Below are 14,169 nucleotides of genomic sequence, written 5' to 3'. Positions count from 1 at the left end.
TGAAGTTATGGGCCTCTGCAAGAATATGCTGTCTCAACTCGCCCACATTAGAAACACATAACCCTGGTAGCGAAGCACACCATCTCCCCCTTGGGAGAAACCTCCACTCTCTGATTGTGGACTGCACCCTTAAGCTCAAGCAAGATTGGATCATTGTGTTGCTTTTCCTTAACCTCTACTACCAAAGAAGATTTTTCCCCATTTTGAACTGTTACACCACCATCTGATATGCTCATAAGACGAACTCCTAGGCGAGCCAGTCTGTGAACATCCTTGCTAGCTCTCTTATTTCTTCCTCAACATGTGCTACACTACCTATGGATAATCTGCTAAGAGCATCTGCTACTACATTAGCCTTACCCGGATGATAATGCACACTCATATCATAATATTTGAGGAACTCAAGCCACCTTGTTTGGCAAAGATTCAACTCTTTCTGGGTGAATACATATGAGAGGCTCTTATGGTCTGTGAACACATCTACATGAACACCATACAAGTAGTGTATCCAAATCTTGAGTGCAAATACCACTACTGCAAGCTTGAGCTCATGAGTCGGATAATTCTTCTCATGTACCTTAAGTTGTCTCGAAGAATAAGCTATAACCTTACCTCGCTGCATCAATACACAACCTAGGCCGATCCTGGATGCATCACAATATATTACATAACCATCTGAACCCTCTGATAGAGTCAAGACAGGAGCTGTAGTCAACCTAGTTTTCAGTTCTGCAAAGCTTTTCTCACAATCATCTGACCACTGGAACTTAACCTTTTTCTGAGTCAACCTAGTCAATGGTGAGGCTATGGATGAAAATCCCTCCACGAACCATCTGTAATAGCCCGCTAGACCTAAGAAACTTCTGATATATGTAGCTGAGGTAGGTTTGGGCCATTATTTCACTGCTTCTATCTTCTGGGAATCTACTCGAATTCCTTCACTAGACACAATATGCCTAAGGAAAGCAACTGATTGTAACCAAAACTCACACTTATTTAATTTTGCAAATAACTGGCAATTTTTAAGAGTTTGCAGAACAACTCTCAAATGACTCGCATGTTCTTCCTTATTCATAGAGTAAATGAGGATATCATTAATAAAGACAATAATGAACAAGTCCAAGTACTGCTTGAACACTCTGTTCATCAAGTCCATGAAAGCTACAGGAGCATTGGTTAGTCCAAATGACATGACTACAAATTCATAATGACCATACCGAGTTCTGAAGGCTGTCTTTGGAATGTCACTATCTCTGACTTTAAGCTGATGATAACCCGATCTGAGGTTTATTTTTGAGAAATGACTAGCACCTTGAAGTTGGTCAAACAAGTCATCAATCCTAGGGATGGGATACTTATTCTTGATTATAACCTTGTTCAACTGCCTATAGTCAATGCACATTCTGAGAGAACCATCTTTCTTCTTTACGAATAACACTGGTGCACCCCATGGCCAAATACTAGGTCTGATGAAGCCCTTATCTAGAAGGTCTTTCAACTGCTCTTTCAATTCCTTAAGCTCAGCTGGAGCCATTATGTAAGGAGGAATAGAGATAGGCTGGGTATCTGGAAGGAGATCAATTCCAAAGTTGATTTCCCTTTCAGGAGGAACTCCGGGAAGATCATCTGGAAACACTTCTGGAAACTCATTGACTAGAGGGATTGACTCAAGAGTTAGGGATTCGGAACTAGAATTCTTAACCCAAACTAGATGATAGAGATAACCCTTAGAGATCATCTTTCTGGCCTTGAGATAAGAAATGAATTGACCCATAAGCACTAAGCTACTACCCTTCCATTCTAGGATTGGTTCATCTAGAAACTGAAAATGAACAATCCTAGTTCTACAATCAACTGAGGCATAACAAGAATGTAACCAATCCATTGCCTAGAATGACATCGAAGTCTACCATTTCTAACTCTACAAGATCTGCTGAGGTGACTTTCTGAAAGACTGTGATAGGGCAATTTTTGTATACCCGTCTAGCTATAACTGGGTCACCGACTGGAGTAGAGACTAAGAAGGGTTCTGAAAGAGTTTCTGCGTTAACACTGAATTGGACTGCTTCGTAAGGATTTACAAAAGAAAAGTAGCCCCTGGATCGAACAATGTATAAACATCAAGATCAAAGACTCGTAACGTACCAGTGACTACATCAAGAGAATCTTCCTGGTCTTGACGAGCCTGAAGAGCATAGAGCCTGTTTTGGTACTGTCCGCCACCTGTACCAAATGAGTTACCTTGTTGAGTCGGGCGACCTGCTGGTTCTGCTGAAGTTGTAGACTAAGCTCTACCATTATTTCCTCCTTGACCCTATCTAGAAGGACAATCCTTCAATCTATGACCAGACTAACCACACCCAAAACATCATTCCTTACCTACAAGGCATTCGCCCAGATGGTTCTTACTACATTTTGGGCAAGTTGGGTAAGTTTTTGTGCCTGAAAGACTACCTTGAGACTTAAAGCCTGACGCCCTACCTTTCTGATCGTTACGGAACCTGGGGGATGGAACACTAGCCGAAGAAGGGGCTGGAGTCGAAGACTTCTGCTGAAACTGCAAGCGATTTCCACCACCCGATTTCTGTTGGGAATACTCGTAGTTACCTGTTCTTGCTTTCTTAGTCTCCTTAGCATGTTCCCTAAGCTTATCACCCTCAACCTGCTGAGCATGAGTCATGAGCCTAAAGATGTTCATGTCTCCCAACAACATAGCATTCCTGCACTCTGTTTTCACTAAGTCTGACACCCCATAAAGAAACTTATTCATCTGAGCCCTGGAGTCAGCAACCGTGTAAGGAGCATACCTGGAGAGTTGGTTAAACTTGAGCCCATACTCTTGGACAGTCATGTTACCCTGCCTTAAGTTCATAAATTCCTGGACCCTTTCTTCTCTCAACTCTATAGGGAAAAACCTATCCAGAAAGGTTTCGTTAAAACAATCCCAAGTAAAAAGGGCTGCATCTGTACCCCTGTTCTCCTTCCACTGAGTATACCAGATATGAGCCACATCCTTAAGTTGGTAAGATGCTAACTCAACCCGATCATTCCCAGTTATCTGCATCACTTCAAAGATCTTCTTGACCTCATCAATGAAGTTTTGGGGATCTTCTCCACATGCGATCCTCAGAACTCTAGCGGATTAATCCTAACAAAGTCTCGCACCCTGGCTGCAACTGACCCAACATTGGCATTTACCGAAACTGGAGCCCGCTGATTGTTCTGGTTGGCCACACTCTGAGCCAATATCTAAATAGCATTCCTGAATTCTGCATTCGACACTTTTTGATCAGGGACTGGAGGAGTTGCCTTTGCGTTCCTGGCATTCGCATTACTGGCATTAGCCAATGAGGAGGCATGATCACTGAAACGTAGAACGTCGAGTTAGAATGAAATTTAGATCATACCTTACGCACAATAAGAGTAACAAGAAAATGAAGATTTTCTAAAACACTTTGTAACCTCTCCCTCATTAGATGTGGTGCACTTCACACCCATGAAAAGGACTCTACGTAGTGCGTCTTTCAGACATCCTAGGACACTTAAACCTAGTACTTTGATACCAAGTTTGTCACGCCCCGAGACTACCCCCGAGACGCGGGCATGGGACCTAGGACCACAAACTATCCCAAGCTAACCCTGCTAGCATGATCATGAGCATACTAAATATAAACTGAATAATAAAAATGGTGCGAAAGCTATAATCATAAATAAATAGGAAATGATGGGGAATACCCATCTACTATAACTGAGATATATGAAAACTAATGAGTTTAATACAAGGAAGATATTAACTTAACACTAAGCTGAATCTGTCTATGTCTGAAAATAGCTTCTAACTGACTAGAAATACTAGGAAATGCCCCAGCTAAGTCTAGCAAAATTGAAACTAAAGGACTAAAACTACTGAAAAGAAACTCATGACTATTGTCCTCGGAGAATGAGGACTCACCACTGATTCTGCTGAACTGGAGATCGGGAACCGATCTAAGCGTGATCTGGATGTTGAGAACCTAAACTTACATCACGAGAAGATGTAGCGCACCTATGCGTTAATACTTGAAAGGTACTGAGCATGCAAGTTAGAATACAACTGAAATAACATATAACTGAACAAAGCAAATAAGCAATGACATAATATGAACATGAAATAGATACTGAATGCTGAGATAACTGAATGCAGTGACCAATTTATAACTTGCTGAAACTTAATACTGGATGTACTGATAAATGGTCAATGCAATAGGATCTAACTGAACTGTGGGAGCTACTAATAACTGATAATAAAACCATACGAGCTAAATGTGGAGTCCGATGTATACGCCCCATCGAGAGGAACTAATATACCCTGCCAGAGGTATAGAGGCATACTGGCGTGATCACTGAAATGATGCCCACAGAGGGGACTTACAACCTACATGGCTAGTAGTTCTTTGACTATTTGAGTACGTTGAACCCTAGTCCAACTCGGTATTATGCTACTCCCAATGGATTAAGTAATTAACACATTATGACTAAATTTCTGTAAGTTACTGGATAGCTCGAACTGAACATGCAAACTGAGTATGCAACAATTAAACTGATATTGATGCATTAATAACTGAGGCATGTATAGCTGAATAACTGTAATATCTGACCTAGCATGTAAATTCAAGTACTAAAGAATTAGATAGCTAGGGTTCTGAAATTCATGCAATAAACTGAATATTAACATACTAATATGATTTGGATCATTCTAATAGCTAAGAATCCAATAATTCTAACATTTAAGAAACCGTAAGTCTAGTCATAATAAGAGAATCAAGAAACTGACTGAAAACTAGGGACCTAATGGGTGAAAGGAACCCACTAGTGAAATCCCACATACCTGGTGATGAATTTCATGGAGAAATCTTGAGATTTCGGGGCTGGAATTGATGGAACCTTGTTGCGTTCTTCAACTAGGGTTCTTGACTTCTCTTCTCCTCTTACGCTCTAATTTCTCTAAGTTTTGATTAATGATTTGACTTAGGTAAGTTCTAGTTATGTTTCTAGGCTTAAACGGACTAAAACCTCATAATTTAGGGTCTAAACGACGTAGCTTAGGGGTCCAATGAAATAGGAAAATATCAAAAGACTTATGACTTAACTGCTGTCGGAGTGACCATCGGACGGGACTGATGGGTCGTGCATCGAACGATGGTCCGTGTTGGTCGACCGTAGTTTATGTCAGAGGCTGGGTAAAGGAGTCTTGCTCCACGGACAGAGACCACGGACCGTGGTCTGACCTACATTCCATGGGTCTGTCCGTGGGTTGACTTAGCCGATTTTTTGAGCTGGGTTGGGGGAGGGGTTGCAGTGGTGAACCACGGAAGACCGGCACGGGCTGTGGTCTTACCTACGGTCCATGGATGGCAACCGTGGGTTGCACTTGTAACTTCTCAAAATTTGCATTTTGGTCTATCTAGGATACGGGGTGTTACAACACATACTTGGACTACTTTGTATATAAGACCTTGAAGGTTGGTAAAATACCTGATTTACTTCTCAAAGCCTCTTGCATTGCTTCAAGATCATCATGAGGAAATGAAGTATCATCTTCTATTGGATTAAAATCAAGTTGCCTAAGGATCTTATTATGTGCTCGTACATTCATAACAGAAGATACAACACTATACCCTTTACTTTTTCCAATCGAAGTTCTTTGTACGATAGTACTTCCTCTGGCAGAACCCACCGATGTAATGTTCTTTCATTTTCCTTGCCTATAATAAGAACATTACAAAATATCAAACTCAAATCAATAAAATAAATCTACATGTTTAGAAAATAACATAAAATACCTTGTTTGCTTCTCATGTTGTCTTGCCTTACTTCATGATCATCATGAGGAAATGAAGTTTCAACTTCGATTGCATCAAAATCAGGACAGACGACATTAGTATTTTGTGGAATGGCATTCTAATCATATATTGCAGAATTTAGACCTTTGTTGTTTCCAATCGTTATTCTCTTTCCAATGCCTCCTCTTACAGAGCTCAGAGATGTAAATCTGTTTCCTCATCCCATTACTTCAAGATCATCACGAGGAAAGAAAGTATCAACCTCTATTGGATCAAAACCAGGTTGCATAAGGTTCTTATTGTATGCTACTTCATTTTGATCAAAAGATGGAACACAATAATTTTTACTTTTTCCAATAGAAGTTCTCTGTACAACATTACTTCCTTTAACAGAGAACACATATGTAATGTTCTACCCATTCTCCTTTGCTACAATTCAAACATTATACAACTTAATCGTCTAACAATTATAAATTTTTCATACTAAGAAAATGAAATAGGATTAGAAACCTGGTTTGCTTTTCACAGCCTCTTGCATTACTTCAAGATCGTCACTAGGAAAGGAAGTTTCATCTGCCAATGCATCAAAACCAAGAGGGACGACATTAGTCTTCTACGCAATGACATTTTGATTATATGTTGCCGCATTTAAACCTTTGTTGTTTCCAACCATTGTTCTCTTTTAGACGCTTCCTCTTACAATACTTTCTTTAACAGACCACACAGATGTAATGTTCTTCCGATTCTCCTTTGCTACAATTCAAACATTATACAACCTTAATCGTCTAACAATTATAAATTTTTCATACTAAGAAAATGAAATAGGATTAGAAACCTGGTTTGCTTTTCACAGTCTCTTGCATTACTTCAAGATCGTCATTAGGAAAGGAAGTTTCATCTTCCAGTGCATCAAAACAAGGAGGGACAACATTAGTCTTCTGCGTAATGTCATTTTGATTATATGTTGCAGCATTTAAACCTTTGTTGTTTTCAATCATTGTTCTCTTTTCGACGCTTCCTCTTACAATACTTCCTTTAATAGAGCACACATATGTCATGTTCTGCCCATTCTCCTTTGCTACAATGAAAACATTATACAACCTTAATGGTCTAACAATAATAAATTTTTCATACTAAGAGAATGAAATAGGATTAGAAACCTGGTTTGCTTCTCACAGTCTCTTGCATTACTTCAAGATTGTCACTAGGAAATGAAGTTTCATCTTCTAGTGCATCGAAACCAGGAGGGACAACATTAGTCTTCTGCGCAAAGATATTTTGATTATATGTTGCAGAACTTAAACCTTTGTTGTTTCCAATCATTGTTCTCATTTCGACGCTTCCTCTTACAATACTTCCTTTAACAGAGCCTCCATATGTAAAGTTATTTCCGATATCCTTTTCTGCAATTCAAACAGGTTAATTAGTACAATCAATAACCTGATTTCTTCTCTGAGGGTTCTCCATACAAGATTTCCTAAAATTAATCTACTTAAACAAACATCCATTTAGACCTATTTAAAATTACTATGGAAGTACACTTTCCTAAAGTTAGAGTTGGAATCAACTTAAACAAAACATCCTTCAGAACTATTCTAGATCAGAGAGCAGGGACAAAATGGAAATCCACATTACTATTTGGAAATGACAGTATATGTTAATGTAAGAAAACTCAATGTACAAACATCTGTAGCTTGAGAAAATAAGACATAATCGCCTAACAATATATATCTATAGCTTGAGAAAATAAAATACAATACCTGATTTGCTTCTTAGAGTCTCTAGCGTTATGTCCATTTGATCAATCAAATTTCTCTTTTCAGCAGTTACTCTTACAGAGCCCATCGATTTGAGGCTTTGCCCTCTTCCCCTAACTAAAGCACTAGGTGGAAGGAATGATTGCTTTAAATTCTTTGAACTGATCTCATTTCAGACTTATTAAATATTGAAGGATTTATCTCATCCTACCATAAAATCCAACAGTAGAGGACCTTTAGCTAAGTATCTTTTAAGATGCATATTAACATAGAACAAATATAAAAATAATAGGGTAAACAAACAAAAGCCAAATGCTACTACACATTGTCTCTGTTCATTATGTACAAAATTAATAAAAAGACATTATTGTTTGATCAACCTTTATTCACCCTAAGTACTTCAACTGATCAAAGTTACATAAACAACATTCAAAATATAAACATGTAATTGAAAAACTATAAGCATCAATTATTCCAAACTTGTATGAGTTCTTTTTCTTTTCCTATCAATTGAATCATGTAAATCCTTAAACTCATGATCATTCTCTTGCACATCATCAAAAGAATCACAAGGCAGAAACTTTCGCACCACATTCCAGGCTTTATTAGAATGATCTCTAGCATAAAATACTTGTGATACTTGATTGGCTAATACAAAAGTCTCATCGGTTTTCAAAAACCGTTGGGGGTTAACACTTACAAAGTCATATTCATCCATTTTAACTCGCCTTTCATTGTCATATACATCAAACCACATACATATAAACAAAACCAGCCGTCTACCCCCAACAAATTGTAATTCAAGAATCTCTGTTAGTTCCCCATAGTAATCAATGATTCTATCATCTTCACCAGTCTCACTAGCAACAACTATCCCACAATTTTGAGTCCTCAAACCATTATCATAATCTTGTACATGGAATCTATATCATTAATAATGTAGACTTTGAATTTTGTAACGTTTTTCATCGGACCACGTGATAATGTGAGTAAATCTGCCATTTTCTTACTATCGTCATGTTTGTATAATCCTTCAATCATCATGATTAATAACATAGTTTAGAAAATATTATCTATATGATTTGAAAATAATAGTTTTTAAATAGTACTCACCTTTTCTTTAAACCAACTGATGAATTGCCTATCCAATTTTTTTTAGAGGAATCACCTGGAATTTGAGAAAACTCTCTATAGAAGAGGAAACATAAGAAGAAATAAGGATTTAATAATAATTTTGAAGAAGTGATAAGATGATTATTTGGAAAAGTCATTACTTACTCAAGAAATGGTTGAACTTCATCACAATTCTTCAAAATATAAATATGGGCTTGCTCCATTTCTTTTAAATCAAGTAGGTGTGGCTTGCCACCTTTTAAAGCTTTTCCAGGTTGACAGAAGATCATTAAACCTCCATTGGATTCTACAGCAACCCCATCATCGTTTCGTTCAAGGAGATTGAATTTTGTTTCCATTGTATGCAAATACCTTGAACAGAAGGTTGTAAATTCATTAGCTATATATCCCTCTGCAATAGACCCTTCGACGCAAGATCTATTACGAATAAAAAGCTACAAAAATTATAACCATCGTTCCACTTGATACATTGATCGGTATTGAACAGGTCCACCAATCATAACCTCATTAGCTAAATGAACTGGCAAGCGCTCCATGACATTAAAAAATGAAGGAAGGAAAACCTTTTCTAACTTGCATATAGTTTCAGGAATTTGTGCATTTATTTGTTCCAACTCCTCAAGTTTTAAGCACTTTGCTCCAAGCAGATTAAAAAATGATGACAACTCAATTAGCGGCTCACACACTTCATTGCATAGCATACTACGTATGGCAAGTGGGATTAAATGTTGAAGAAGAACATGACAATCATGACATTTTAATCCTGAGATTTTGTGATCTTTCATATTGATGCAGTGAGAAATATTTGATGAAAATCCATCTGGAACCTTTAAATCCCTCAAAAAACTTAAACACGTATGCTTCTCTTCAGGAGATAATGTGAAACATGTTGTCGGTAACTCATATTTTTCTCCATTTGCTTTTGGATGTAATTCTTTCCTGATATTCAATTATTGCAAATCCAAGCGACTGCTCAAGGTGTCTTTTGTTTTGCCTTTTATATTCAAGATTGTTCCCAAAATATTATCACATATATTCTTCTCAATGTGCATCACATCTAAATTATGCCGCAACAACAGAGTTTTCCAATATGGAAGGTCAAAAACTATACTCTTCTTATTCCAATTATCAACTCTACTATCATGTGATACTTTAACCTTCTTCTTTTGATCATTAGTTAGAGGTAACCCATCTAAATCAGCCACTTGATCAAGTATGTCATCACCAGATAATGTATTTGGAGGTAATCTCCTCTCTACAGTACCATCAAATGATTTCTTATCGTTCATCCATTTGTGATTAAGAGGAAGAAAGCGTCTATGACCCATATAACACTATTTTTTTTTACCATTTTTCAATCTTATTGAGGAAGTTTCTCTATTACAACATGGGAAAGCCAATTTTCCTTTTGTACTCCAACCTGATAAATTTCCATAAGCTGGAAAGTCATTAATGGTCCATAATAAAGTAGCATGCAACATAAAATTCTGTTTAGTGGATGCATCAAAGGTACAAACTCCAGTTTCCCATAAGTCCTTTAATTCATCAATCAAAGGTTGGAGATAAACATCAATTGCATCTCCAGGACTTCCAGGACTTGGAATAAGTATTGACAAAATAAAATCTTCCTACTTCATGCATAACCATGGCGGTAAGTTATAAGGAATAAGTACCATAGGCCAAATACTATATGGAGTTCTAGAACATCCAAATGGTTGAAAACCATCACTAGCAAGTCCAAGCCTAACATTACGAGGGTCCACAACAAATGATTGATGAAGTTCATCAAACTTTTTCCATGCTTTTGAATCAACCGGGGTCCTCATAATTCCATCATTAGCTTTGTTTTCATGATGTCATCTCATTAAATGAGATGTTTTGGAGGACATAAACAATCTTTGAAGTCTTGTCTTTAAAGGAAAATAGCGTAAGATCTTGTTTGGTATATTTTTCCCCTTTTTAAATTTGGTTTCCCCATTATGTTTATCCTCCTTCCATCTATATTCACCACAAATTTTGCAAGAATCAATAAACTTGTCATTCTTCCAATATAGCATGCAATCATTCCTACAAGCATCAATCCGATCATATGAAAGCCCTAAGCTTTTAATTAGCTTCTTTGCTTCGTAATATGAATCTGGCAAGTTTGATTCGTTAGGCAACATTCTTTCTTTAACATCTTCAACAACATATTAAATGAGTTATTACTCCAACGACCAATACTTTTAATATGAAGCAATTTCACCAAAGTTGGAAGTTTTGAACCTTCGTACAGGGGTTGATCAAAATCATTTAAAAGACTATAAAATCTTTTTGCTTCAGGATTTGGTTCCTCTTCGAGAACATCATCATCGCATGTATTCATATTATCTAAATTAAAAGCATGATGTAAATCTTTGAGAATGTCATGTATTTCATCCTCCTCATGATCCTCGCCAATTTTATCATCATCATCTACAAATGCGGAATCTGATTCTTCTGTCTCACATGTTGTCTCTCCATGGTGATACCAAAAGGTATAATTTTGAATTATTCCATGTACTATTAAATGTGATCTAACAATCTCTCGTGTTCGAGACACTGCATAATTACAACATTTGATACATGGACATCTTATTTCATTTGCTTCCCTCACTCTCGTAAAAGTATAATTCAGAAAGCTTTCTACCCCATGTATATAAGCATCATCAAGTCTATTATGAATAAGTTGCATCCATTTCTTATCAGGTGCCATAATATTACCTATAGACAATAGAATCTGGATCAAAAGTATTTCAGTACAAAAATAGGATGGCAGAAACAGAACAGGGGAATCCAATAATTAAACTTAGAATTGTATTGGCTACAATAATACTGGTGAGGTAACCCTTCGAAAGAGATTATTATAAAGGCTGATTTTGCAACATCAATTTATGCACTTTGGATAGAGATCATACGAGAATATTTTAGAACAAAGCATCTACCAAAGAGATACTACACCATCAGATGAAGTTCTCAATATGAAAAGAAGAGAAAAATATCCATCGACTATTGAGTTTCATTTCCTCCCTTTGAATATTCTGTATTAGCTGAACGTAAGTGTAGTGTTTATCATCAATGTTTTGAATTTGTTCAAAGTTTTGAATATATTTTCAGATAGAGTAGGCTACTGAGAAGGGACATAATTGTGTAGTTTGCCCTCATATTGTCAAGCTCACTGGAAATTAACAAATATTTCTTTAATTATCAAAAAAAAATAATGGTGAAGGAGTATAGCATATATAGCCAACAAGAAACAACTTTCCACTTATACACTCCACATATGTTTCATCTTTTAAGGTCTAACCCATCAATATAGAAGAAAAAGGGAAAACATAAATAGCCTCAAGGTTCTCTAAAGGAAGCTTTCCCATAAGGTATTTGGGGCTGCCACTAAAAGTGGAGTAAAATAGAATGTCACCAGCTTTGTTTGAAGATAACATAGAAAATCCATGCAGTGTCCACACGACATTTATCATATGCTGGTAGGTTGTTGATCATTAACTGTCTTATTTTCTTTGCATAATTTCTAGGGTGCTGTCTTTATTCTGCCCCAAGGTGTGTTGAATTAAGTTGATAGGAAGTGTAGGCACTGAGGAAAAAAGAAATGTCTCTCTTGTGGCATGGGACATAATATGTCGACCTAAAAAGAAAGGTGGTTTGAATGTTAAGGGTTGTAAGCTATGGAACATGGCAGCAGTGGGAAAGTTGATACGAAAATTAATGGAGAAGAAGGACATACTATGGGTAAAGTGGGTGAATGAGTTGTATATGAACAACAATGAGACTTTTTCGTCAAATGCCCCAAGTCCAAATAGTTGTTGGTACTAGAGACAACTACATAAGTTAAAGATAATAATGACACATTGGTATAGGGACGAACATTACTGTCTTATAGAGAATAAGAACTACTCAATTTCTAGGGGTTATTTGGACCTGCTGGGACATGCTCTTGAGTTACCAACTGTTGAATTAATATGGAACAAGATTACATTTCCAAAGCATAGGTTCATACTATGGTTTGCTATACGTAATTGACTGCTAACCAAGGCAAGAAGGTTGGAACTGGGAATAGGGTGTGATAACAATGTATGTTGTCTATGTGAGGGAGATTGGCATGAGGATGCAAGACATATATTTTCAGATTGCTTGTGGACACAAGGCGTATGGGAGGCAGTGAAGAATTGGACCGGACTAGATCTACCTAACAAACACGTGTCTGTGGCACTATTGAAGATCAAAATGAAACATTGGACCAAATTTAAAAAGGAGACAATGACAACTATAGATGGAGCTACTGTTTATAACATTTGGATTGTCGCAAAACATCATATCGTCACATCGAACAGGTAGTTAAGGAAGGTATATTTCAAATCACTCGAGCATTTTATAACTGAGAGGATATATCAGTAAAGTACCACGGAGGAACCTAACATGTTATTATATGGCTGAACCTAAACATGTGTTTATACGGTGTCTGACATTACAAAAAATCTATGAACAAAAGACAAGCTACTGTAGTGGGGAATGATAGTGGATAGCTAGTGTTTATTATGCCAATGAATGCCTAAAACTAATGACCATCTATCAATCACTGCTCTGTTTAGTTCACTCTAGATTAATTAGAACAGTGTCGCTTCATATAAACAATTAGTCATATACAATGATTGATAAGTACGACACAAAACAGATTGGTATGATAAAACAATCTGGTAGAATGAGAACAGAGAACATCTGCAAGCTTTATCATTGATTTGAAGGAATTGTTCTGGATGACTTCTGGGAAAATCTTAGCTGCTAAATAATGTTCGAATATAAGAATGAGACAACATATAAAACACCACTAACAAATTGAACTTATGAAATACAAAGAGCTGAAGTTTAAGGATTTAACAGAGAGAATGAGAAGAAACACTAACACTTCCTACTTCTCTGTGCAACCCACTAATTCTATATAGATTAGAACTTTGTCAACTTATTAAAACTAGCTCTCATATAAAATAACTAATAAGTACAACACACAAAAGATTGTATTTTGTAAAAAAGTATATCTGACGGGATGAGAACAGAGAACATCTCCATTAAACCTAATCATACCTAAAAATTTACGACCTTCATATTAGATCTATAAGACATATTTTTGATGACTTCTGGGAAATTCTTAGTAGATAATGGATTATTGACGTTGCCGCGAAACATCATATCATCACATCGATCAGGTAGTTCAGGAGGGTATATTTCTGATCACTCGAGCTTTTTATAACTGAGAGGATATATCGGTAAAGTACCATGGAGGAACCTAACATGTTATTATATGGCTGAACCTAAACATGTATTCATATGGTGTCTAACATTACATGAGAATCTATGAACCAAAGACAAGCTACTGTAGTGGGGATTGATCGTGAATCTCTAGTGTATATTTTCCCAATCAATCC

General features: G+C 36.8%; 1 protein-coding gene across 1 annotated transcript; it reads right to left on the bottom strand.

Moving 5' to 3' along the window:
- Nucleotides 1-8,048: 8,048 nt before the first annotated feature.
- LOC107062903 (uncharacterized) lies at nt 8,049-10,041 on the bottom strand. Its single transcript, XM_015314102.1, has 5 exons — nt 9,791-10,041; nt 9,164-9,652; nt 8,858-9,064; nt 8,693-8,767; nt 8,049-8,502 (listed from the first exon to the last, which is right to left on the bottom strand). The coding sequence occupies exons 1-5, from the start codon at nt 10,039-10,041 to the stop codon at nt 8,049-8,051; spliced, it is 1,476 nt and encodes a 491-aa protein (XP_015169588.1).
- Between the last annotated feature and the right edge of the window lie 4,128 nt (nt 10,042-14,169).

The sequence above is a fragment of the Solanum tuberosum genome, unplaced genomic scaffold, assembly GCF_000226075.1.
Source record: "Solanum tuberosum cultivar DM 1-3 516 R44 unplaced genomic scaffold, SolTub_3.0 scf00279, whole genome shotgun sequence".
Lineage (NCBI taxonomy): Eukaryota > Viridiplantae > Streptophyta > Magnoliopsida > Solanales > Solanaceae > Solanum > Solanum tuberosum.
This window is presented reverse-complemented; position numbering and strand designations above follow the sequence as displayed.